General features: G+C 40.1%; 1 protein-coding gene across 11 annotated transcripts in view; it reads left to right on the top strand.

Annotated features, from left to right (window-relative positions):
• ANKRD44 (ankyrin repeat domain 44) overlaps positions 1–23,732 on the top strand; it is a 215,680-nt gene that overhangs the window by 79,921 nt on the left and 112,027 nt on the right. For all 11 annotated transcript variants that reach the window (XM_078848004.1, XM_073306276.2, XM_073306275.2 and 8 more), the window contains exons 2-3: positions 3,599–3,682; positions 15,875–15,953. In XM_078848004.1, the coding sequence (XP_078704130.1) occupies positions 3,599–3,682; positions 15,875–15,953 (163 nt within the window). The remainder of the gene's footprint in view (positions 1–3,598; positions 3,683–15,874; positions 15,954–23,732) is intronic.

The raw sequence follows: 23,732 nt of genomic DNA, 5'->3' as shown, positions 1-23,732 counted from the left end.
GCCTTTTGAATAATGTGGTTTTTTCAATAATTTTTTATAGAGTGTTCTACATCAAGTTGATGTATAATATATTATGGAATTTAATGGGATAACGAAACTGGAGGAAGCAAAGATTTGTTTGTGTCAATATAGAGTAAAAACAGTACAGGATAGTTAGTTTTCTGTGGTGAGTGTGGCTGGGACTTCACCCCATGTTGTTTTGTAGTTCTGCTGATTAACTCTTTCTTCTCCTCATAGAACTTTGGCCTGGATGGTACTTTCTAATGCAGTCACTCTTCTGCCTCTCTCAGGACCAAGCAGAGTAGCATGTCCCATCACAATGAGTTCACATACCTTGTGTACGGAAATTTGGGGGAGGGGAGAATCTCTATAAGAGAGATCATCCTCGCTATTACAGTGTGTAACAAGACACACATGATTCTTTGAGTAAACAATGCACCTAAAATTGGAAAGATCTCTGCAGAAGCAATCTTAGAAGTTATTTTTAAGAAATGTCACTTATTCACTACCACATTCCTACAGTAAGAAATATTGACACATTTCATAATCACAAATGTAATAGCCATTATAAAAGAACAATAAAACAAAAGTTTTATGTTGGCTGCTGGTTTGGATTTCGAAGAGAAAATTTTGTACACGTCCTAAATGACGTCTTCTCTGGAATCTGACACCACTTGAAATCCAGATCAATAAAGCAAGTGTACACATTTTCAAAATCTGGAATAGAAAAAACATGAATGACATATGCACTCTATTTCCAGTTCCATTAGTTTACTATGCGTTTTTTGACATTCACATTCTAATTTTTTTTCATATTAGAAATTTTTGCTGCTTTTGGAATTGAAGGAATTTTCAGTCAAAACATTTTCTATAAATAAATACATTAATTAAATATTTTAACTATTCTATCAATAGAATATCTCATTAAGTCTCTCAGTCTCATTACTTACAAAATCACATTGTACATTTTAAAAAACCTAGGAAATTGCACCCTGCCCCCACCCCAAAAAAGAAAACAATCATTGGTAGAGTTAGTCATTCATGTGTAAACAGCACTGGCTGCAAATCAGGGAAATCATCAGTTAAGATCATCCTACATCCATCATCAACACATACCTAACTTGCACAACCTCCATTTTTTCCCACTGTCAGCCAACAAGTAGAACAATACTTTTTCTATGATGAACACCAGCAGATGCACATTCTCAACTCGGACTTAAAATTTCAGGAATAAACCACTGATAGCTTGAGGAGTAAGAGCAGACCACAAGCTGGCTTGACTCCTGGCTGTTTCACAGCAGAGCAAATCTTCATCTGTCCACCAGTTTATCGAGAAGGCACGAGAATTCAAGTGCTCTGTTCACATTGTATTTGTGGATATCAAGGCCTCCTTTGACTCTGTTGACAGGGAATCGCTTTAACTGATCTTGAAACTCACAGGCCTCACTGGCAAGCTCTGTAGAATGTTCCATCTTCTCTATGGTGACTCCTCAAGCAGTGTTCTTGGAAAAGGGAAAAGAACCTCCTTCTTCCAGATTAGGTTGGGCATTTGACAAGGATTTGTTGCTACACCAGAACATTTCAGTGCTGTCACAGACTGTGTGCTTGATTAGACATTAAGTGAATGCAGTTTAGGAATACGCCATGATGATAAGAACCTCACCAATGTAGGTTTTGCCAACGACATAGTGCTAGTTTTCAAATCAATGAACGAGCTAGTCGTGACACATAAAGCCCTGGAAAGCTATGCAGCAAAAGTCAACCTGAAAATGAAGTAAGGTAAAAACGAAGTTCTTCCAGTTGATGATTTTAAACATACTGCAGGCTCTAGTATCTTAGTGGGCGACCAGCCAGTTGAGATTGTTGGTGATTTCACCTGCCTCAGCTCTATTGTCGATAACATGGGCAGCATTGAGAAAGAGGAGAACTTTAAGCCTGCACTGCAAAAGCATCATCAGTAGTGGGGAACCTAATTAAGAACGTCTTTCACAAACTGAACACCTGATAAGTAGAGAGATGAAGCTGAAGGATAATAATGCTTTGGTGTTCAGCATTTCTTAAAGTGTGGTATCCATAACTGGATATATGTATATATTATTATTAATTTTATCCTCAAAATACAGGGAGAGAGGAACAATTTTCACCTCAACCTTCCACTTAACTAACCCTTTTCTCTTCTCCATTTTCCTTCATCCCACCCCACCTTCCCTCCTTACATCTGGTGTATCCATCCAGTCCCCAAATTCCCTGGCCTCTTCTCGCGATTAGGCTCTCTTAAAGGGACACAGTCAATTTAAAAATGATGTCTGTCAGAATTTTTTTACCTGCTTTTGTTACAAGTAAGAACTCAGGACAGTGTTTCTTCTGTCCTCTTTCAATGATAATCTTCCCCGTTCCTTTACTTTGTTGACATTGTGCATTATACAGCATTTTGTGTATAGTCAGGTCCCTTAAGCTCTATCTAATTTTGTCAGGTTTAAGAGTAGCAGCTGTGTTAGTCTGTATCCGCAAAAAGAAAAGGAGGACTTGTGGCACCTTGGAGACTAACAAATTTTACAGCAGTAGCTCACGAAAGCTTATGCTCAAATAAATTTGTTAGTCTCCAAGGTGCCACAAGTCCTCCTTTTCTTTTTATCTAATTTTGTGTTCTTGAGTAGTCTCCTTGAAGTCAATTTGCATTTCAAATGTGCTTAACCCTTTACAGGAATAGAGGGTTTTAGTCATTTTCCCCTGCTGCTTATGTGGGCTTTTCATACATCAAGGAGGAGAGAAAAATATTTTTAAAAAGGCAAAATGTGATTGTAAAACTGCAAACATTGGCACAGGATCTGTGGTCTGGTATCTGAAACAATTATTTTTTAAATTGAGTAGATTTCAAAGTTGATTGTTCCTGTCAGTTTAGTTGATAACTCAGATACTATAGTGTATGTGGGCCTAATTCAAACCTAGAGAGAGAGAGAGAGAGTGTGAAGTAGTCGACATTCTGATTAACTGGCAGTGATGTCATCTTTCCCCTGTCAACAACACTTCAGAAATGTGTGTGCCAGATTTTTCCTTCTTTCTGCCTTATTATATATTTGTACATTCCACTTCCTAATTTCAAGCAGTGAGATGATTCTTTCACTTCTTGGGTAGTTAAACTGTGATTATTGGCTTTTTCTTTAGTAAAATAACCTGAGATGCATAATAATCACTGAGAAATACACTGCTGTTCATATTATTTTCTGCTTAACTGTCTATAGAATGGTTGTCATTAAAACTTCACCATATGCTGACAGCTAGAGCTCAGTAGTATCTAAGGGAAAACTGGTAATCTCATACTTAGACTAGGAAACAACTATGCTAACTGTGTGGTGTCTGTTGGCAAAAGCTGCCATTTTAATGGGGATCCCGATCTGTACACTTACATGTTCAGGCATACAGATATACCGGGTGCAAGCTAATAAAACTTGCTTATAAGATTTTCATGTTGATTTGCGACTGGCGAAGGATTGAATGCATAATGTCTGTGCACTGTATTGGTAAATGTTAGAAGGAATAATATGTTGTCTTTAAAAGAACAAAAACCAAACCTTTAATGATTGTTTTCTGTTCTCAGCCACCACTGGTCCAAGCAATTTTCAGCGGGGATCCAGAGGAGATACGGATGTTGATCTACAAAACTGAGGATGTTAACGCTCTGGTAAGTGACTGTGTGTGTATGTAACTGTGCTTATGAACAATCATGGCTTCGATATGAATGATTCCATTAGTATAAAAAAACTAACAAAATGGAAAATATTTGGTAGCTAGAGATTCATGGCTTAAATAGATTCCTAGTTATTACTGGAACAAATAATTATCTACAGCACAGGGTAGTAATTCCCTACATGTACCATAATTACTTTAAAGTGCAAGTCAGTCAGGGACAGTAAGTTTTGTCCAAATCCCTATTGTTGTGAAATAAAAAACAGCTGAAAGTAGCATATCTTGAATCTCTGTAGAATTTCTCACTAATAATGAGCCCTTGCAGATTTGGGACTGACCTTCATTCAGGATTTGAATATATTTAATGTCTAAGCTAATTTCACTACAGCTATCTCAAACAACAAGATAAAGGAAGCTGCAGCTTGGCCAGTGATATATACACAGAGGAATTATTGCAGGATAGATTGGCTTATGTCTAGCTTAGACAATGGTAAACAGCTGTAAACAAGCAGAGGTTAAGTATTTAATAGCGGAAAATCTTAAAGCTGAGCCTGCTCTTCTTTAGGAACTTGTTTGTTTTTTGCCTTACACTTTTCCCCATTGTATTCAATGACATTAGAACTGTTAAAATGAGCAGTTTTTGCTGGCATCTTGAGTATAGTTGGTAAGCTCTGGAGCTGGTTAGACCGTGGAGCTGAGACCACACAGAGATTTGCAGGCTGTCAACTTGGTCTTTTAAGTTAAATATCCTTTCCCTGTGTCTTTTCCAGACCAGAAAACTCAGTTATTTTCTTCTGAGCTAGTTCCAGTGGTTTGTCTGGTTTATTTACAACATAGGAGGCTCTTGATTGGAACTACAGCTCCTGTGGCCATTGTGGGTCAAATATCTGGTTGAAAGAGGTAGATGTCGAGATTTGTCTTACAGCTGTAGCAGTGATCCCCCAGCTTTAGTTCAGCAGGGCTCCATCCAACTCCCAGTGATCTCAACAGAATGAGTTGCCACTGACTTAAGTGGACGTCAGATCAGGCTCATATAGAGAGGTGAAAGGAGAGGCTGAGGTAAAGCTGATGATGTAAGTATCAGTTCTTATGTCCTGTCCTGAAATAAGAATCTAAAGGTGCTAATTGTAAAATATTGTCTGCTTTTTATCCCCTTCTATTTTTGTTTTCTCCAATCGTAACAATGGAATTTTGACACACCTACAAGGTGAATAATCTGTTTTTTATACTGCGTATTAGTTTGTCAAAAACTCTTGTTGTGTAGATCCAGCTGGTCACATGCTTTCAGTTCTACCCATAAAATGTTTTCATGTCCCCTTCAGTCCAAGGTTGCTGGTGATTGTTGCTTTGGAGATGTACTCAATTCCCAGGTAAAATATTAAGTGGGTAGCATATGTTTTATATGAGGAGACCATGGCTTTTAATGGAAAAAAAATAATTGATGTGAACATTTTTATGTAGAATTCTGTTTAGTACAGTGAAAGCCCTTGCAAGACTCTGTTGACCCAGCAGCTTTCCCGTCTGCGTATAAGAAATGGAATGGTCTTTGCAGTAATTACAAAAATATTTTTCAGGATATATTCAGAAATATAAATTTAAAATAGTAATTTCAGATAAATACCAAACACTGGAAATGTCACTAAAAGAATGGGTAGAAGACACCACAACTCCCAACTGCATAGGCGAATTATCTTCTGTCTGTTTCTAGTTCCTTCCATGTAAGCGTTTCAGCAATGCTCGGCTACTTCTAGCCATGTGACAGGAAACTTTGGCATTGCTTGTTAGTGATGGGGTTTTTTGTTGATCATTTTTGGTTAATAGTAAAAATATTGAAAGAGTTAAAATGTAAATACAAAGTAAAAATACGATTTGACTGTTCTCACAGTGAGCTTTAAGAATTTCTAAAGTCATATGTGATGTTTCAGAGCCCACAGCAGAATAGCTATTAGCATGGCTGAACAAAATGGGACATGGGAAACTATGAAAAATAAGTGATACCTAACAATAGTAAACTGTCAAAGCAGCATGAGAGTTGTCCTTATCTAAGGAAATAGAATATTAACCTTAGAAAAGACTGCAGAGCAAATCATAAATTAGAAGAACAAATTATGTAACCTAGCAATATAAACAATATTTTTCCTAGCCTGGAAGTGTGTGTTTAAAAAAATAAATGACTCTGAGGTCTAAATGCTAACAAATTTTATTTGAGCATAAGCTTTCGTGAGCTACAGCTCACTTCTTCAGATGCATGCAGTGGAAAATACAGTGGGGAGATATATATACACAGAGAACATGAAACAATGGGTGTTACCGTACACACTGTAACAAGAGTGATCGGGTAAGGTGAGATATTACCAGCAGGAGGCGGGGGGGGGGGGGGAGCCTTTTGTAGTGATAATCAAGGTGGGCCATTTCCAGCAGTTGACAACACCTTGTCATGGCCCACCTTGATTATCACTACAAAAGGCTCCCTCCCCCCACCCCTCCTGCTGGTAATATCTCACCTTACCTGATCACTCTTGTTACAGTGTGTATGGTAACACCCGTTGTTTCATGTTCTCTGTGTATATAAATCTCCTCACTGTATTTTGCACTGCATGCATCCGATGAAGTGGGCTGTAGCTCACAAAAGCTTATGCTCACATAAATTTATTAGTCTCTAACGTGCCACAAGTCCTCCTTTTCTTTTTGCGGATACAGACTAACACGCCTGCTGTTCTGAAATCTGAGGTCTAAATGATGCTTCTGTAATTGGGACTTTTATTTTGTAACCAAGAAAAAGTTGTAACTGTTTGGCTTAGTGTGGCTTGTTTGTTTTTAGTTCATTTTTCCAAGATAGAGGTCAGAGTGACTGCTCCGTGTTTCTCACTGGTCTTCGTGGAGAACCAGTTGCTGCTTTTACATCTTGATGGCAATGATACTTTTTATCTAGCGGGCAGTAGTTGCTTCTTATCACTAAACATTTGACTGCTTTTACCCACAGGTGGCTCTGCAGGCAATTTTCACTGACCTACAGCCCAGGGAATAGGGATTTTGATTGGAATCCCTGTGTCTTAGTTTTATAGACCAACATATGTTGTACTATGAAACCACTGAGCTAGCTGCAGGCAGGTATTTTTAACACTTACCCTTTATACATGCAAATATAGATGTAATTTTGTTAGTTTTTTAATTTGGAGAAGAACAGGGGGACAGTTCTGAGATTTTTTTTCTTTCATTCTTTCTTCCCTAAGAGCTTTTTGACCCTCCTTCTAGTGATGGCCCCGTACACAGTGTGAACCAGTGGTGGGCATCTGAAATCTAGGCAGTTGTTTAGGGCTTCACTCATCCAGGATTCCAGCCCCCCAGGGAGAAGAGCAGGTCAATTTTTTTCGGAGAAAAATGGCTTTTCAACTGCAACAAAATAACTTATGGAAAATTTTCATATAGGTTTAAATCTTCCACTTTAAAAAGATAAAGAACAAAAAGTGTGTGGTTTTTGAAAACTGAAAAACTTCTTTGTTTTTCCCCTCTTCCCTTTTTCTTCTTTTTTTTCCCTTTTTTCTTTATGCCAGGCAGAGAAAATGTGTGTGTGTGTAGGAGGGGAATAAACCAAAATTGTTTTTTGTTGGAAAAGGTGACAAATTCTGGAAAAAAAATGAAATTCTGCCAGAAGTTTTATCATGTTTGAACCTTTTCATGGAAAATACATTGCATTTTTCACCAGCTCTACCAGTCAAAGCACCATCTGCATGTACTATATTTGTTACAGTTAATCTATGTAGGGATTTATTAATAACTTGGGTTGGGATTTTCAAAGGCGCATAAGGGAAGTAGTCGCACAAATCACATTGACTTTCATTATGAGAGCTTGCTGACATACCTCTACATTATTGGACGAGCTTCTGTTTGTGAGAGAGACAAGCTTTCGAGCTACACAGGAGCTGTTCTTCAGGTGTGGAAGAACAACACTGCATACCTCTCCATTGTTCACTACTTCTACCTTTCATAAAAAAAAAAAAATTGAAGTCTCTAGCAGTCATTTTATGAAGATCTATCTACACAAGTGCTTCCTGAAATGGAGTGATTGAGGAGGACTAGCTGGAGGGATGGGGAACAAATTAAGATGTGTAGGCAGTGTACAGATGCAACTGGTTTCATTTTTCTTAAAGTAGCATTGCCAACATGAAGTGCTCAAAATTTGAGAGTCAGGCCCCTCCAAATCATCATAATTTATTACAAAATCCTAAAATTAAAAAAAATACTAATTTTTGGATGCTTTTATTTGCCTTCTGTTTTTTGAGCTTAGAGTACTTGTGTCATGCTTTCAAGCTTTAGTCTGCAACCATGAAAGCTAGAAACTTAAATACATTTGCATGAATTTGAGATGATACTAATGTACACAGCTACAAATGAGGATTAGTAGTCCAATATGAGAGGCCACAGTTTCCTATCCTGAGATTATGTGTAGGAAGAGGACCAGCAGCAAAACAATACTGAGCACTTTTGCTTACCTTATATAATCCACATAGTCATAACCGATCAAGAATTCATCCAAAATAATGGAGATATTTATTATACATAATACTTAATATTCTCCAGTGCAGTGTCTTACTCTGTAAGTATTAGACTAAAGGTATTTTAAGTATGGTACCAAACCCCATAAGCATGACCCTTGCTAGGAGTCAACAGAGTAAGGTAAAGAGAGATTTAAAAAATCATTTTGAAGATTTAATATAAGTTAATAAATGGTGTTTCCATTTTCAGGGGAAAAAAGCTGTGTTCTTTGCATGAATTCACATTTGTGTATTCATGATTGATTAATAAAAATATTATTTAAAAGACTTAATTTGGCCACTACAGAACCCACATCAACAGCCAATAAGACAGACCTCAGAATGACTGAGACTCTTAGACAAGTGATCTACAAGCCACATATCTTCCTCAAATCCCATTTTATCAAAGAGGGATTAGTCACTTGGATTTAACAGAAACCTTTTCTGTAACAGTGACAAAATAACAGGAGTACTTGTGGCACCTGAGAGACTCACAAATTTAATAGAGCATAAGCTTTCATGGGCTACAGATCACTTCATCGGGTGCATAGAATGGAACATATAGTAAGAAGATATATGTGTATATATATATATATAGATATATATACACATACATACAGAGAAGTGGAATTTGCCATACAAACTGGAAGAGGCTAATTAGTTAAGATGAGCTATTATCAGCAGAAGAAAAAAACTTTTGTAGCGATAAGATGGCCCATTTAGACAGTTGACAAGAAGGTTTGAGGATACTTAATTTAGGGAAATAGATTCAATATGTGTAATAACCCAGCCACTCCCAGTCTCTATACAAACCCAAGTTAATTGTATCTAGTTTGCATATTAATTCAAGCTCAGTAGTTTCTCATTGGAGTCTGTTTTTGAAGCTTTTCTGTTGCAAAATTGCCACCCTTAAATCTTTTACTGAGTGGCCAGAGAAGTTGAAGTGTTCTCCTACCCATTTTTAAATGTTATGATTCCTGATGTCAGATTTGTGTCCATTTATTCTTTTGCGTAGACACTGTCCGGTTTGGCCAGTGTACATGGCAGAGGGGCATTGCTGGCACATGATGGCATATGTCACCTTGGTATGACAAAATAACCACTCTAACTAGCAAGTGAAGCTGTTCTAGGCTAGTAACCACACTTTATGTAAGTGTTTTGTCATTTCACAACATGTCCTTGTTTGACTGAAAATCCAGCTTTTCCTGTATTTTACTTAATACTGGAATGCTCAGAATAAGCCTGGAATTTGTGAATACATCACACTACCACATTTGAAAATGAAGACGACTTGAGCAAACTTGCATTTTGCTAGAATTATTTGTGCATATATGGATCCTGAAAAGTCCAGTACTGGAACAGAAATACTCCACATGTAGTTAGAAGTGTGATTATAAAATGCCACCTGCCACTGCACATATGTCTTTCCTGTGTTGTCTGTTGTGTGCCTTGTTCACTGACGTAAGCAAGCTACTGTTGGGACTTCGGGGCCAATGTATCAGGGGAAACTGCATTGTGCATGCAGTTGGGAGACAGGAGGTCTGGAATTATTCCTGTAACTGCTACTGACTTGCTCGTGACTTCGGGCAAGTTGCTTAGAGCTTGTCTACATTGTGCAACAGTGCACACCAGAGGTGTATAAATTGTAGCGTGCTTAAGTGTTACACTCTAACTGATTCGGCACTCCCTGCTAACGTGCTCGAAAAGGTTCCTAGTGAGTGTTACTGTAGTTCTGTTTCAAGCAGGATTACTTTGCCACACCATGTAGACAAGCCTGTTAATTCTTTGTGCTTCAGTTTGCTCATCTGAAAGCAGGGGATATTATTCACAAATCTCTGTAAAATACTCTGAGCCCTATGGAAGGAAAAGTACTACAAAAACCCTACGTTGTTATCCTTCTCGTTTGTGTAAGAGCAAAATGCATTTCTATTCTGCCTCATACGATAGCCACAAAATTGCCAGCTAAGGACCCAGTCATGCAAATCTTGACTTTTGGGTGTAGTTGACGACACTAAGTGTACATCTACACTGCCATAAAAACCCACAGCACTGAGTCTCAGAGCCTTGGACAGCTGGTTCAGGGTCACGGGGCTCAGGCTTCAGGGCTAGAAATAGTAATGTAGACATTTGGGCTTGGGCTGGAGCTTGGGCTCTGAGACCCTCAATGTGGGCCTGCTTCCTTGAGGACCTAGGGGTGACAGTGGACGAGAAGCTGGATATGAGTCAACAGTGTGCCCTTGTTGCCAAGAAGGCCAATGGCATTTTGGGATGTATAAGTAGGGGCATAGCGAGCAGATCGAGGGACGTGATCGTTCCCCTCTATTCGACACTGGTGTGGCCTCATCTGGAGTACTGTGTCCAGTTTTGGGCCCCACATTACAAGAAGGATGTGGAAAAATTGGAAAGCGTCCAGCGGAGGGCAACAAAAATGATTAGGGGACTGGAACACATGACTTATGAGGAGAGGCTGAGGGAACTGGGGATGTTTAGTCTATGGAAGAGAAGAATGAGGGGGGATTTGATAGCTGCTTTCAACTACCTGAAAGGGGGTTCCAAAGAGGATGGCTCTAGACTGTTCTCAGTGGTAGCAGATGACAGAACGAGGAGTAATGGTCTAAAGTTGCAGTGGGGGAGATTTAGGTTGGATATTAGGAAAAACTTTTTCACTAGGAGGGTGGTGAAACACTGGAATGCGTTGCCTAGGGAGGTGGTGGGATCTCCTTCCTTAGAAGTTTTTAAGGTCAGGCTTGACAAAGCCCTGGCTGGGATGATTTAATTGGGGATCGGACCTGCTTTGAGCAGGGGGTTGGACTAGATGACCTCTTGAGGTCCCTTCCAACCCTGACATTCTATGAATGTCTACACTGCAATTTTACAGCCCTGTGAGCCCAAGTCAGCTGACCCTGGTCAGCAGCAGCTGTGCCAAGGGTCTTTGATTGCAGCGTAAACATACCTAGGGGGTTAAGATTAGTAGGGTCCGGCCTTAAGTTTTGATTCAGGAAACCTGTATGGGTGGTTATGGCTGTTGAAAATGCAGAGAGCAGAAATAACACAAGTTGATTTTCATATACCAGCTGGTGCTCCTGTTTAGGCATTTGAATTTATTTTGTAAATTGCACAGTTTAACAGAGGAATCACTGAAGGAAAATAAATATTGAAGAGAAAGAGATGTTGTGTTCCAAAATCAACTTTTTGACCATAGCTACGTTTTAAATAGCCCAGGAGCTAACCCTGCTCAATTGCTCTTTCCTCTTAGTAGCTCCTAATCAGTTGCCTACTGTATGTTGGATTGAGATTCACTTACTCATCACATGGGTCTAACAAATCTTTATTAAGACAAAACACTCAGCAAGTGGTGATTAGAGTGACCGGATGTCCCGATTTTATAGGAACGGTCCCGATATTTGAGGCTTTTTCTTATATAGAAGGCTATTACCCCCCATCCCTTACCCCGATTTTTCACACTTGCTGTCTGGTCACCCTAGTGGTGATCAGTAACTTACAAGTGAGGAGCTCATAAGGATGATCTCATCACAGTTGCCTTCAGCACCGGACAATACAGCTTCAACCCCCTTTCGTTGCACAGATATATTTCTAACTTTTTTTTGGTATCTTTTCTTATACATATGTATTAGTCTCTGATTTCCATATCAACTCTCCTCCTGTCAGTACAGGTTTAGTTTTAGTTCAGGTGGGTCTTTTCTAGCTTTTTTAGTTACTTTGTCTTGTCTTTTTTCTTTTTCTCACAAACATGATTACTCTGCAATTTCATGACACATGCGCAGCACTAAGCATGATTGCTCTGCAGTGTTGTGCACGTGCGCACTTGTAGTTATGCTCATGCTGCTAAATGTTATCAGAGCAGACTCTTAAAATTCACAGCAGGCTTCTAACAGGCCCAAGGGTGCCTTTGCTCCCAACACCCTACATTATTTTTTCTGAAGTAAAATTGAACCTGAATTGTTCTATCGACACTACCACCTACTTTGTGAACTGTCCCTTCTATGTCAATACATTCCCGTCTCTTAACAATTGTAAGTGTGGCTTAAATTGTGTAAAATAAGTTGAAGGTTCTTTCTGTGTGACTGTTTCCATTACATTTGATTCAATTTCTGTTCTAGTCATTGATATACATCCAATAGGATGTTTGATTTATTCTGCCTCGTAAATTTACCCTGGCCAATTTGGAGAAAGTGTGAATCCCTAAATCTTTTTAGCTCTGATTCTGTTCTTATCTCCATTAACATCAGTGACATTTCTCCTGATTTACGTTGGTGTACGTGAGAGGCCTGGCAATTGGTTAAGTATTAATCTGATCTTAATTGTGCTAAGCAGTATTTTAAATGTATTACATTGGTCTCTGTGGCTCAACCAATTAATATGGCCAAAAATGGAGGCAGACATTAGTTTTCCATTACATCTTCATTGACACTTTCAGTAGATGCACATGCTCTTTTGTGAACCAAGGCAACAAATTAATTCATTTTTGAAGGGGGGGAATGTTTACGTCACTTTCTGTAACTTGTCTTAGCCATCATGTAACATATCTATTGTCTTGTACCTTTAAGTTCTGTACTTGAAACATGCCTTATTATTTACCTTACCATTGTGTCCAGTCTTCCTTTCACTATCTCCTCTTGCTGCTTTCTTTCCTTTAAATGTTTATATGAACTTGGTTACTGCCAAACCTTTTACAGATTGAAATAATACTTTTTTTATTCTCTCTCTATTTGTAGCCTTCAATGTTTAGACCTCATTGATTTTTCACTGTTCTACCATCATGTCAAAATTATGTCTGCGATTGAACTTCTCTCTGTGCTTAGGCTCAGCACAAAGATTGGGCACCATTTAATTGGTGGATGGTCTTTGTGTGGGCTCTGAACACAAGGAGTGAATTTCATTATAGGTGCATATACCCTAGTTCCTCTTGTTTTCTTTAAAAGAAAAGGAGTACTTGTGGCACCTTAGAGACTAACCAATTTATTAGAGCATAAGCTTTCGTGAGCTACAGCTCACTTCCTTATGCATCTGAGGAAGTGAGCTGTAGCTCACGAAAGCTTATGCTCTAATAAATTGGTTAGTCTCTAAGGTGCCACAAGTACTCCTTTTCTTTTTGCGAATACAGACTAACATGGCTGTTACTCTGAAACTTGTTTTCTTTGTCATGCTTTTTGTAGCTTAAACAGGAACCTGAGAATGATCCTCTGACTGACCTACTTATGTACATACTCAGCTACAGATGTAATAGGCTTCTTCAGAAGTAACTCCAATAAATGATCACCCTCTGGAGGGTTGGGTTTTGTTTTGTTTTTTGCCTTTTACTAGAGATTATTTCAGTCTACCTTCTTCAGTTATAACTTGCATCAGCATGAGCCCTGTTTTGTTCTTGGATGCTCAATTGTGACAGGTGGAGGAGGAATTATTTTCTTATCTAGGAAACATAGAAATCAGGCTTAAAAACAACCAAAGCACTAAAAAACTTTTTTTGGGGGTTTGTTTAAAACATGATTCTGCTGCTATTGAAGTCGTCTCTCAATGACTTCAGTGTCTGAGGATCAGATGCTTGTGGATAGACATTGCTCTGCCTGTAAATGGGTTGGTGCTTTTATTTTTAGGACAGTATGAATTGATCATATCAGATGATCCACTGAATATCTTGTTGGCTCAAAATGTTACGTCAAAACAAGTCACAGGCACAAAATTCCACTTTCCTGCTGCACCTTTTTTTTTCAGACAGCCAAGTCCCCATTAAGTTTTGAATTATTGTAAAATGTTCCTTATCAATCAATCAATTAATGGGATTGCTTTGGATACTTGCTTGAACTTGCATCACCAATACCCCATTTCACATCCCTCTGTTCTCTTATCAAGCCTTGTATATTGTGACAAGGTGGTACTATAAAGCTTACAGTTGACAGAGGCAAGAACTGTTGCTAATATTGCACCAAAACCAAGAGAGATTGTACAGTGCAATGCATTAATTTAAAAAAACCAGTGCACTGAAAACATTTCTATTTTTGTTCAGGATTTTGACCAGTCTTTGTTTTACGATTTTGCATGTATTGTACCGTCTTAGGAGAGAAGCATGAAGTAATCCTTCTGAGTATTAAGGCACACTATCCCACAGCAAACACTTGTCCTGCCAGTGCAAACTGAAGCATAATATATTACATCGTAGAAAATGTTACTGAATAAACTATGTAGACCCAGATTTTCAAAAATGCTCAGCACTCTGTTGTTCTCAGCAGGTGCTGCTGAATACTGAGCATGTTAGAAAATCTGGCCACTTAGGTGTCTTAATAGGCACTGAGGTTTCTTGCGAATTCTGGCCTGCAAGTGCATAGAGTGGTGATATTTTTGAAGTGAAAAACAAGAAATTTTTAATACTGTTATAACTTCCCCACTAGGTGAGAAAGGGAGATTGTAAGAAAATCTTTCCTCCATCAGTGTGGCTATGTTTGAGTAGTCTGTCTTCAAGTGTTTTACAGTATTTTAGAATTATTTCAAAAAAATCGAAGGCTTTGTAATAATATATGCATATGAGAGACTTAAACACCCTCCTGCCCATAACTCACCCTGTCCATCAATGGCTCCTAGGTTTGCAGGGCTTGTGTGTAGTGTAGCCTGGGAAAAGATTTTTCATTGTTCAGAAGAAAAAAGATTCTGCAGCATTGATTTGTTAGTGTTTACAGAACATTTTGAATATGGTCCAAATAACCCACAAACTGTTACCACCTCTTGTGATTTTCTTGTGAATCTTGTAGTATTTGGTGGATTTTTTTTTTCTTAATGGTCTAGACCTTGGATTCATGAGAATACAAAAGAATTTTGGCTTTCATTTTTAAATTACAGTAAGTTTCTAGCCCTCCTGATTTCAGAGATAAGCTTGAAAACATGAACCCTAAAGGTTCAAAAGCCAGAAGGCAAACAAAAAGAACTCCAAATATGTTGTTTTAAAAATCTCTTTGTGTTTAAGCCAATCTCACGATATTGGGTGGCGGGGGGGGAGGCCTGACTCAAGACTTTTGGATGCTTGGGTTTGGCAATACCGGACTAGACTGTGCCAGACTTCTCTATTTTGAGCCAATGACTTACTGATGAACAGTTTATGAAAGGCTGCATGTATTTGGATTACCTTTGTGGAGAAAGGACATTCTATCTATAATGTCCTTGTGAACTGTTCCATTCCTTTCTCAAAAGTATTATTTTTAGAGCCTTGTGCTGTGTTGTTCAATCAAATTGCATTACAAAGGCTGATGTCCAGAACGATTTGAATTATGTCAGCATAACAGTAAAGCAGCAAACATTTCAAAAAGGGCCTAATTGAGGACAATGTTTTCCCTCATGCATAACTGTCTATCCAGGGTTGGAAGGAAGAGGGGTACAGATGAGATACAAATTACATTCACTATATCTGTGAAAAAGAATACCGAGAAAAGGATAGTTTCTGTACAATGCTTGATGGAAAAAAATATAGCATGTAAGGTGTGGATTGTTAAAGAGAAATGCCTCGTTCAGAACTTTTCGTTCTTTGCTGGTTGAGTCCCATCTTTCTAATATGAGAAACTGTTAGAAAATCAAATATTAGCTAAAGTTTAATGACATTTTGGCATTCCATACTTTATAGCTGTGCAATCTTTGCTGTTTTACAGGATGGTGAAAAACGCACCCCGCTTCATGTTGCGGCTTTTCTGGGAGATGCAGAGATCATTGAGCTCCTCATTTTGTCAGGTAATGTGAAATCTGAATTAGTCATCAACAGAGAAACCAATGTTACAAACTAAAGTGAATGCCCAAGGGAGGCATCTTTAACTTATGGAGGTTAAATCCAGGCCCTGTCCATCTCTGTGTTCCAAGGAGCATTATGCTGTTTGCAGGATCAGAGAACCAGTTTAAATTGCTTGCTATAGTTACATAACATGTACTCTGAGAATAACAAAATGAACCAAAACTACAAATTGTTACCAACTTGCAGTGGGTTAAAACTATTTACTATTTGCGGATTCAGAAAACAAGTTTAGCACATGCTTAAGACCGTCCCTATTTAGTGAGGGACCTATGTGTTAACTCCTGATGTCTCCAGTGGGATTTAATCACATGCTTAAGTTTTTTGCTGCATAATGATAGATGTATCCTTATATGTAGATACAGTGTATGATGGGTGATTGAGCAGGGGAATGTCAAATCTCTCTTTGCATTGTTGTGCAATGTAAAGACTGAGACAGGGTATTGAGCACTGGACTGTGAATTTTTATCCCCGTGGTTGACACTGCCTACTTCTATGACCTCAGACAAGACACTTAACCCTTCTCTGTATTGATTTCCAATTTGCAATAGGAATAAAATACCCACCTACCTTTGTAGAGGCAATGTGATAAATAATTGGTTGTGCTTCAATATGATTTTGAAAATGAAAAGCACGATTGATAGTTGTCAAAATAAAAGGTAGAGTTGGCACCTCACAAGAAGAGTAGAAGGTTCATGGCTAATTCCTCGATGTGCCTGCAAATGTCCAAAGGTCATGTGTTTCTAAACCAGCTTGTTAAGAGTAGGGCTTATTGCACTACAGTAGCCTAATTGAGGGTGAGGAGGAAGATACAAGTTGAAAGAGTAAGGAGCACATATTAAAAATATAACTGTGTTGTAACAGGAAATAAATGCATCAACATCCTTGATGTGGTAAGAATTGAGTGCAGGCGTATATCTGATCGTCAAGCTCTTGAGATTCTGTAGCATTAAACAGCTACTGTTATGTGATATGTAGTCTAGAGATTGAGGCACATTATTGCATATATACACACACTGTATTATAAAAAGTAATTATTTAATTGCTAATTTGCCTTCTGAAGGGCAAATCTCAGATGAAGGTTTGGTTGTTCAGATGAGCAAATTTGGATGCTTACGTTGAATCTCTCTAGACAAGAATTTGGGCTTTAAATCTCACAAGAAAAAGCTCTGCTGCAAACTTCCCAGCACTTTTGCTGTTCTGGCAGGGAAGGAAATCTCTCAGGAATATAGCATTTCTACTGGGGACTAAATGCAGGAGGTGACGAGATTACCAAAAACTAGAAGTGGGGGTTGGAAACCTAGTTGAACTTATTACAACCTGGAAAAAAAAATGTTGTTTTTTAGTTGGGGCCAGAGTGCAAATTGGCTAAGATTTTATCCGAGTGTGGTTTGCCAGACGATAGCTTGCTTCCTCCAACTGAACGGAATATGGCAATATGGCATCAGACCATTGTTGTTGTAATTGAGTCTAGCTCTCTGCATCTGACTGCTGTTACTAAGCTAAAACAATAAAACTATTTTCAGATCAGATTCATGTGATGAATACACGATCAGTTCTGTGATGGATAAATGACTTGGCAATATCAAAGTTTGTAACAATAAACTGCAGCTTAATCAAACACCACTGCATTATCCTGTGTGTGGTATTTTATGGAATAAGCAATATCTGTCAAGATTCCTACTGACATTTGCAGCATCTGCTCGAAGTTCCTATTCTGGCTTAATTGATGCACCAGTTATCAGTGATATGTACATCTTTAAATGCAACAGTAGCTGTAACAAAGCTCTTCCATTTAAATTTTGATGTTGCTGTTCTCCTACCAGATGTATGTTGTACAGACAGCTTGTAAGCGGAGTTTGCTGTCCAAAAAAAACGGTTGGAGAAAGCAAAAAAGGGATTCAACTAAATGAGAAAGTTTGTGCACATTCCATCTGTCCATCATATATTTAGAAACCATGGGTTAGCCAATTGCTTTAGTCAAGGAACTTTAACTTCTGAGATTTTCACATGTGATCATCCAGTTATGTCATTGATCCCAGCAGAAAGACGCAAGTGAATATTATTACATTGACAGACTATGATTGGATGGTTTCTCCAATACATTAGACGCAAACATGCCTCTCTTCAACAGGCGGTAAAGATTAATTACCTTCATTTTGACATGTGGTAATACAGCATGTAGCCATTGTCACATCTTGTTATTGTGAATTGTCAGCATGTGAGCCGGATGCAGAGGCATTATCTTTTCAAGGATTGCAAATAGCAGCACAAGGAAGATCTGTATGAATAAAGAGATGAGGTAGCTCTGACCCGTATCTCCCAAGAATTCCTGTAGCATCTCTAGTGCATTAGCTCGTGAAGATGTGGCCTTGCTGTGGAAAATACATTTCATTTCTTGATTTCCAGTGTGTTCCTTATGTGGGAAAGAGTGTCTCCATGCTCTTCTAGGCAATATGAATTCAAATAAGTTACCAGCCAGACCTCATCCATTGGCTCTAGTATTTGTCTGGAGGATAGGATAAAATGCAGATGATGCGCTCAACTCTGTGAAATATCCGACGGGGGGTTAAACAAAGAGAAACTAGCTCATAATTTAAGGTTTTAATGATTAGCCTTCATGCCAGCAGGGGTTCAGTTTGATTTGACTTAGTGGAGCACTACTAACACGGATACTTACATTCCCAGGGCTTGAGTCAGAGCTAATTCTGTATGTGGTATGTTCTACCTGGTCATCTCATTTTAGTCTCTGAAGTATCATCATTCATGACACACCAGTACTTGTACCCACTTGGAAGAGAAAAGGTCTTTGTAAATTTCTGTGACATAGTGATCTGCCAGGGCTAGCCAAGCCAGAGCTTGGATCACAATAGCAATGTTTTCCCCTTGTTTCTCTTCTGCCTTCAGCACAACCCAATTTGTAAAATACTTCACAAAAGATTAATCTGATGATCACATTTAGCACTCTAAAAAGTGTATCTCTAATGCCCGACTTTAAAATCAGAGGACAGGCAGTATATTTAAAGAATAAAAGCATGGACTATTTACAGTCAGATTTGAACTACAATATTCTGAGCATGACAAGAAGCCAAGGGAAGTATCAGCCCCTTGCATTTCAGACGGGACTCAGGAGAGACATTCAGTGAAATATGCTCATACTGAGATTTGTAGTGCGTGAACTGGTGGTAGCACAAATAAATGTCGCCTCTAATGAATAAAGCTTGTGCCTTAGTGCACCGAGAAATACCAGAAATGGCATTCTAGATAACCATTAGAATAGGAGTGGATTCAGGATACATGGAAGACGTGGGGCCAGATCCTCAGTGGGTATAAATCAGCTGAGGATCTGGCCTGTAATATCTGGCTGAAATGGGGGAGTGTATTGTGAGTTTGTTTCGTGTGCATTAAAACACACAGATCTGAGATTTGGATGTTACTGCCTTCTTCATGCCCTTTCCACAGAATAGGAAGTGCAGTCAGGTAGTAACCATCTGTTAGATTTATTTCGACAACCTGTAACCACTCCCAATCACGGACGTCCATGGAGAGCTCTCCAGACAAATAGAAACACAAGAGAGGAAATGTATTCCAGTGCAATTCATGGCTTCAATGAAGTGGCAGTGGTGTACAAAAGAGCAGAAATCTGATGTCCAGTCTCTGCCCTGAGGGGCTTGCTGTCTAAGGACTCTGTCAAACCTTTATGGCAGAACCACATGCAGTGTCATTAAGGCACTAAACATGGAGCCATGCTGCCCCGACAAAACTTCAGGAGGCACTGAACTTCCTGCCAGGCAAGGGGAGTGTAGCCATGACCATTGCTTACGAGGATGCAGCATGCCCTCTTCTCCACATGGCTCTGCTGGCCAAGGCCTTTCATCCTCTCTGCTCCCTTTTGGTGCATGTCTACTCCTGTGCAGTCCTTGGACTCAAATGCTGCAGTTAGAATCATAGGACTGGAAGGGAGCTCGAGAGGTCATCTAATCCAGTCCCTTGCACTCATGGCAGGACTAATTATCTAGACCATTCCTGACGGGTCTAACCTGTCTAACCTGCTCTTAAAAATCTCCAATGATGGAGATTCCACAACCTCCGTAGGCAATTTAGTCCAGTGCTTAACCACCCTGACAGTTAGGAAATTTTTCCTAATGTCCAACCTAAACCTCCCTTGCTGCAATTTAAGCCTGTTGCTTCTTGTCCCATCTTTAGAGGTTAAGAAAAACAATTTTTCTTCCTCCTCCTTGTAGCAACCTTTTACATACTTGAAAACTGTTATCACATCCCCTTTTAGTCTTCTCTTTTCAGGACTAAACCCAGTTTTTTCAATCTTCCCTCATAGGTCATGTTTTCTAGACCTTTAATCATTTTTGTCTCTCTTCTGTGGACTCTCTCCAATTTGTCCACATCTTTCCTGAAATGTGGCGCCCAGAACTGGACACTCCAGTTGAGGTCACCTTAGTCCCGGATAATTGGGTACCATGGGTGAGACTGTCACTCCTGCTTCAGCTTATTTGCACTGGGTAAAAAGGCCAGAGCTGTATAAAGGGGGCTCTAAAATCTTTGTCTCCAGCCAGGGGAGAATTCCTTCAGTGCAAGACTGAGGAGGACAGGTAAAAAGCTGCCTTCTGAGGATCCCCCACTTAAAAAATACCCAGTTAAGAGCCCAGATTAACTTTGCAATGAAGACAGACCTACGGTTAGGTATACGTTTTCAAAAGTATTCACTGACTTGAGGGTCCCTTTGTTTTTGGGTGCCCTAATTGAACACAAAAAGAAAAGGAGTACTTGTGGCACCTTAGAGACTAACCAATTTATTAGAGCATAAGCTTTCGTGAGCTACAGCTCACTTCCTCAGATGCATATCATGGAAACTGCAGCAGGCTTTATATATACACAGAGAATATGAAACAATACCTACTCCCACCCCACTGTCCTGCTGGTAATAGCTTATCTAAAGTGATCATCAGGTGGGCCATTTCCAGCACAAATCCAGGTTTTCTCACCCTCCACCCCCCACACAAATTCACTCTCCTGCTGGTGATAGCCCATCCAAAGTGACAACTCTTTACACAATGTGCATGACAATCAAGTTGGGCTATTTCCTGCACAAATCCAGGTTCTCTCACATCCCCCCCACCCCCATACACACACAAACTCACTCTCCTGCTGGTAATAGCTCATCCAAACTGACCACTCTTCAAGTTTAAATCCAAGTTAAACCAGAACATCTGGGGGGTGGGGGTAGGAAAAAACAAGAGGAAACAGGCTACCTTGCATAATGACTTAGCCACTCCCAGTCTCTATTTAAGCCTAAATTAATAGTATCCAATTTGCAAATGAATTCCAATTCAGCAGTTTCTCGCTGGAGTCTGGATTTGAAGTTTTTTTGTTTTAAGATAGCGACCTTCATGTCTGTGATTGCGTGACCAGAGAGATTGAAGTGTTCTCCGACTGGTTTATGAATGTTATAATTCTTGACATCTGATTTGTGTCCATTTATTCTTTTACGTAGAGACTGTCCAGTTTGACCAATGTACATGGCAGAGGGGCATTGCTGGCACATGATGGCATATATCACATTGGTGGATGTGCAGGTGAATGAGCCTCTGATAGTGTGGCTGATGTTATTGGGCCCTGTGATGGTGTCCCCTGAGTAGATATGTGGGCACAATTGGCAACGGGCTTTGTTGCAAGGATAAGTTCCTGGGTTAGTGGTTCTGTTGTGTGGTATGTGGTTGTTGGTAAGTATTTGCTTCAGGTTGCGGGGCTGTCTGTAGGCAAGGACTGGCCTGTCTCCCAAGATTTGTGAGAGTGTTGGGTCATCCTTTAGGATAGGTTGTAGATCCTTAATAATGCGTTGGAGGGGTTTTAGTTGGGGGCTGAAGGTGACGGCTAGTGGCGTTCTGTTATTTTCTTTGTTAGGCCTGTCCTGTAGTAGGTAACTTCTGGGAACTCTTCTGGCTCTATCAATCTGTTTCTTTACTTCTGCAGGTGGGTATTATAGTTGTAAGAAAGCTTGACAGAGATCTTGTAGGTGTTTGTCTCTGTCTGAGGGGTTGGAGCAAATGCGGTTGTATCGCAGAGCTTGGCTGTAGACGATGGATCGTGTGGTGTGGTCAGGGTGAAAGCTGGAGGCATGCAGGTAGGAGTAGCCGTCAGTAGGTTTCCGGTATAGGGTGGTGTTTATGTGACCATTGTTTATTAGCACTGTAGTGTCCAGGAAGTGGATCTCTTGTGTGGACTGGACCAGGCTGAGGTTGGTGGTGGGATGGAAATTGTTGAAATCATGGTGGAATTCCTCAAGGGCTTCTTTTCCATGAGTCCAGATGATGAAGATGTCATCAATATAGCGCAAGTAGAGTAGGGGCTTTAGGGGACGAGAGCTGAGGAAGCGTTGTTCTAAATCAGCCATAAAAATGTTGGCATACTGTGGGGCCATGCGGGTACCCATAGCAGTGCCGCTGATCTGAAGGTATACATTGTCCCCAAATGTGAAGTAGTTACGGGTAAGGACAAAGTCACAAAGTTCAGCTACCAGGTTAGCCGTGACAGTATCGGGGATAGTGTTCTTGACGGCTTGTAGTCCATCTTTGTGTGGAATGTTGGTGTAGAGGGCTTCTACATCCATAGTGGCCAGGATGGTGTTATCAGGAAGATCACCGATGGATTGAAGTTTCCTCAGGAAGTCAGTGGTGTCTCGAAGGTAGCTGGGAGTGCTGGTAGCGTAGGGCCTGAGGAGGGAGTCTACATAGCCAGACAATCCCAGGTCGGGGTTCCAGGGGTGTGACCTGGGATATTCTATCTACTACCCAAGATCCATAAACCTGGAAATCCTGGGCGCCCCATCATCTCAGGCATTGGCACCCTGACAGCAGGATTGTCTGGCTATGTAGACTCCCTCCTCAGGCCCTACGCTACCAGCACTCCCAGCTACCTTCGAGACACCACTGACTTCCTGAGGAAACTTCAATCCATCGGTGATCTTCCTGATAACACCATCCTGGCCACTATGGATGTAGAAGCCCTCTACACCAACATTCCACACAAAGATGGACTACAAGCCGTCAAGAACACTATCCCCGATACTGTCACGGCTAACCTGGTAGCTGAACTTTGTGACTTTGTCCTTACCCATAACTACTTCACATTTGGGGACAATGTATACCTTCAGATCAGCGGCACTGCTATGGGTACCCGCATGGCCCCACAGTATGCCAACATTTTTATGGCTGATTTAGAACAACGCTTCCTCAGCTCTCGTCCCCTAAAGCCCCTACTCTACTTACGCTATATTGATGACATCTTCATCATCTGGACCCATGGAAAAGAAGCCCTTGAGGAATTCCACCATGATTTCAACAATTTCCATCCCACCACCAACCTCAGCCTGGTCCAGTCCACACAAGAGATCCACTTCCTGGACACTACAGTGCTAATAAACAATGGTCACATAAACACCACCCTATACCGGAAACCTACTGACCGCTGTTCCTACCTGCATGCCTCCAGCTTTCACCCTGACCACACCACACGATCCATCGTCTACAGCCAAGCTCTGCGATACAACCGCATTTGCTCCAACCCCTCAGACAGAGACAAACACCTACAAGATCTCTGTCAAGCTTTCTTACAACTACAATACCCACCTGCAGAAGTAAAGAAACAGATTGATAGAGCCAGAAGAGTTCCCAGAAGTTACCTACTACAGGACAGGCCTAACAAAGAAA

This window comes from Lepidochelys kempii, chromosome 11 (assembly GCF_965140285.1).
Source record: "Lepidochelys kempii isolate rLepKem1 chromosome 11, rLepKem1.hap1, whole genome shotgun sequence".
In the NCBI taxonomy this organism is placed as follows: Eukaryota; Metazoa; Chordata; order Testudines; family Cheloniidae; genus Lepidochelys; species Lepidochelys kempii.
The sequence above is the reverse complement of the archived record's forward strand: the minus strand, read 5'-3'. Positions and strand labels throughout refer to the sequence as shown.